Source organism: Tupaia chinensis, unplaced genomic scaffold (assembly GCF_000334495.1).
Source record: "Tupaia chinensis unplaced genomic scaffold, TupChi_1.0 Scaffold000270_2, whole genome shotgun sequence".
NCBI classification, from domain to species: domain Eukaryota; kingdom Metazoa; phylum Chordata; class Mammalia; order Scandentia; family Tupaiidae; genus Tupaia; species Tupaia belangeri.
In genome coordinates, this window is record NW_006159751.1 from 4,741,478 (window position 1) to 4,743,340 (window position 1,863).

General features: G+C 43.3%; 1 protein-coding gene across 1 annotated transcript in view; it reads right to left on the reverse strand.

The window, feature by feature from the left end:
* DENND2C (DENN domain containing 2C) overlaps window positions 1-1,863 on the reverse strand; it is a 50,925-nt gene that overhangs the window by 31,455 nt on the left and 17,607 nt on the right. The window contains exon 7 of the mRNA XM_014588246.2: window positions 83-127. Within this exon, the coding sequence (XP_014443732.1) occupies window positions 83-127 (45 nt within the window). The remainder of the gene's footprint in view (window positions 1-82; window positions 128-1,863) is intronic.

Consider the following 1,863-nt stretch of genomic DNA (forward strand, 5'->3'; position numbering starts at 1 on the left):
CACTTAATCATGAAGGTAGGTGCCACTCCACCTATAACCGTGCTCATCACGAGAAAGGGAGCAGCCCCATTGACTCACTCACTCTTTGGCAGATACTCAGCATCACTTTCGTTCCCACTGGTTTCACCTGAAAAGAGAGAAAGAGTTTCCATTTGTATGTTCAACAGTTGGAAGCACTGTGTGTCCCAGGTGTGGGGACAGGGAGTAAGAAATAAGGAGATGCTGAGCCTTTTCCAACCCTTTAGTTACATCAGGTGGTACAGGGATCCTAAACACATAGTTACAGTATGGGCCCAAAATGGAATCACAAAATGGCCAAGTTTTAAGGAGACAAAGCAGCTCTGCTGCTTGCTCAGGAGAGACCTCTTGCAGCGGTGGCTCAGCGACTGGCCTGGGCAGCACGACCTAGACCTAAAGCAAAAGCTTTTTCCCAGGCCCTACCACATTCCAGAAAGAGGGTAAGATAAAGGTTTTTACAGCCCAAAGCCTCTAGACGAAAAAATCTCCTGACCTTCATACCCACTCCAAAATTAAGAAAAGAAGACCTGGACCATCCAACATGTGCCCCTTCCTATCATAAAGGGAATACAAGCACGACCCCCACCTAAAAACAAGCCTGAATAAGGCCCCTCTGGCCCAGATAAAAACCCTTGCCCCGGGACCAGCAGTTAGTATAATGGCTATGTCGCTGGACTTCCAGGTAGTTGACCGCAGTTCATGTCCTGGACCTGGTGGCTTAAAACTCACGCCGGGCGTGTGTGCATGTGTGCCCAAGATCTCAAGAGGAGAATGGAGGAAAAAGGATTATGGCATGGCCATCCCCCATGGAAGGGTGATTTCTTACTTTCTATCTCTCTGTCTCTCTCTGTCTGGCGAGCACACGCGCCCTACAGCAAAACAAAACAAAACAAAACAAAAACCACCTCTCCAAAAAAAAAAAAAACACCCTTGCCCCACTTCCTTGTTGGGAATCCATTTTCTGGGATGCCCTTCTGTCTTCTTGGGAGCTCTGTTTTTCCCTCACTCTCCTTCAATGAACTCCGCACCCTACTATGTCCTCTCTGTATGTCCACATCTCTAATTTTGTATGAGTATGAGACAAAAACCCATGTCCTGTGCCCCATCACCCTGCACCCCTGTGTTCCTGTGTTGTTACGAGAATAAAAAGTTCAGAGAAGAAATTGCTCTATTGCACCTTCTCCCCACTTTCAACCTCATGCCTCAGCTCCCCTCTCATTCCGAATTTTAGAAATTACTAGCATTTCAAACGAGTTTTAAGAAATCTAGTGCAGAGTGGATTCTACTTCTACATTCATATCCTTGTCTGTATATTCTCAAAGTATCAATGGCAAAACAGCAAGCTGGCTAAACAAAAATCAACACCGGCCAGATCCTGAATTTAGAGTAATAGGAAATGTGGGGGCTAGGAGGGAGTGATTGCCAAGTGAGTCTGTGACGTAACATTCGACCTGTTCTACGGTGCCGCTGAGCGGAGCTACCTCGAGGCCAGATTGCTCTTTGCTTCACTCTGATTCTTACAGAGTTGAATTCTCACAGTGTTTGAACTACTCTTTTTTTCTCCTATCAGATTTTAAGTATCTTGAGAATACGGGACTATGTTGTCTTCACAGAGAGGGTTTCGTATCACGATCTTGAGCATACAATTTATCAACAACAAAAAAAGTTTTTAATAAATTAAAAATTTCTAGAGTAAATCTGAAAAGTTAAAGCAAAATAAGAAAAATGTAAAAAAAAAGAGAAAATCATTCATTTTTTAAGTAACTTTTTAAAAAATAATTATTTATTTATTGGATTCTATTTATTATTATTTTTTTTAATTCAAACGGGGGGGGGGGGGGAGAC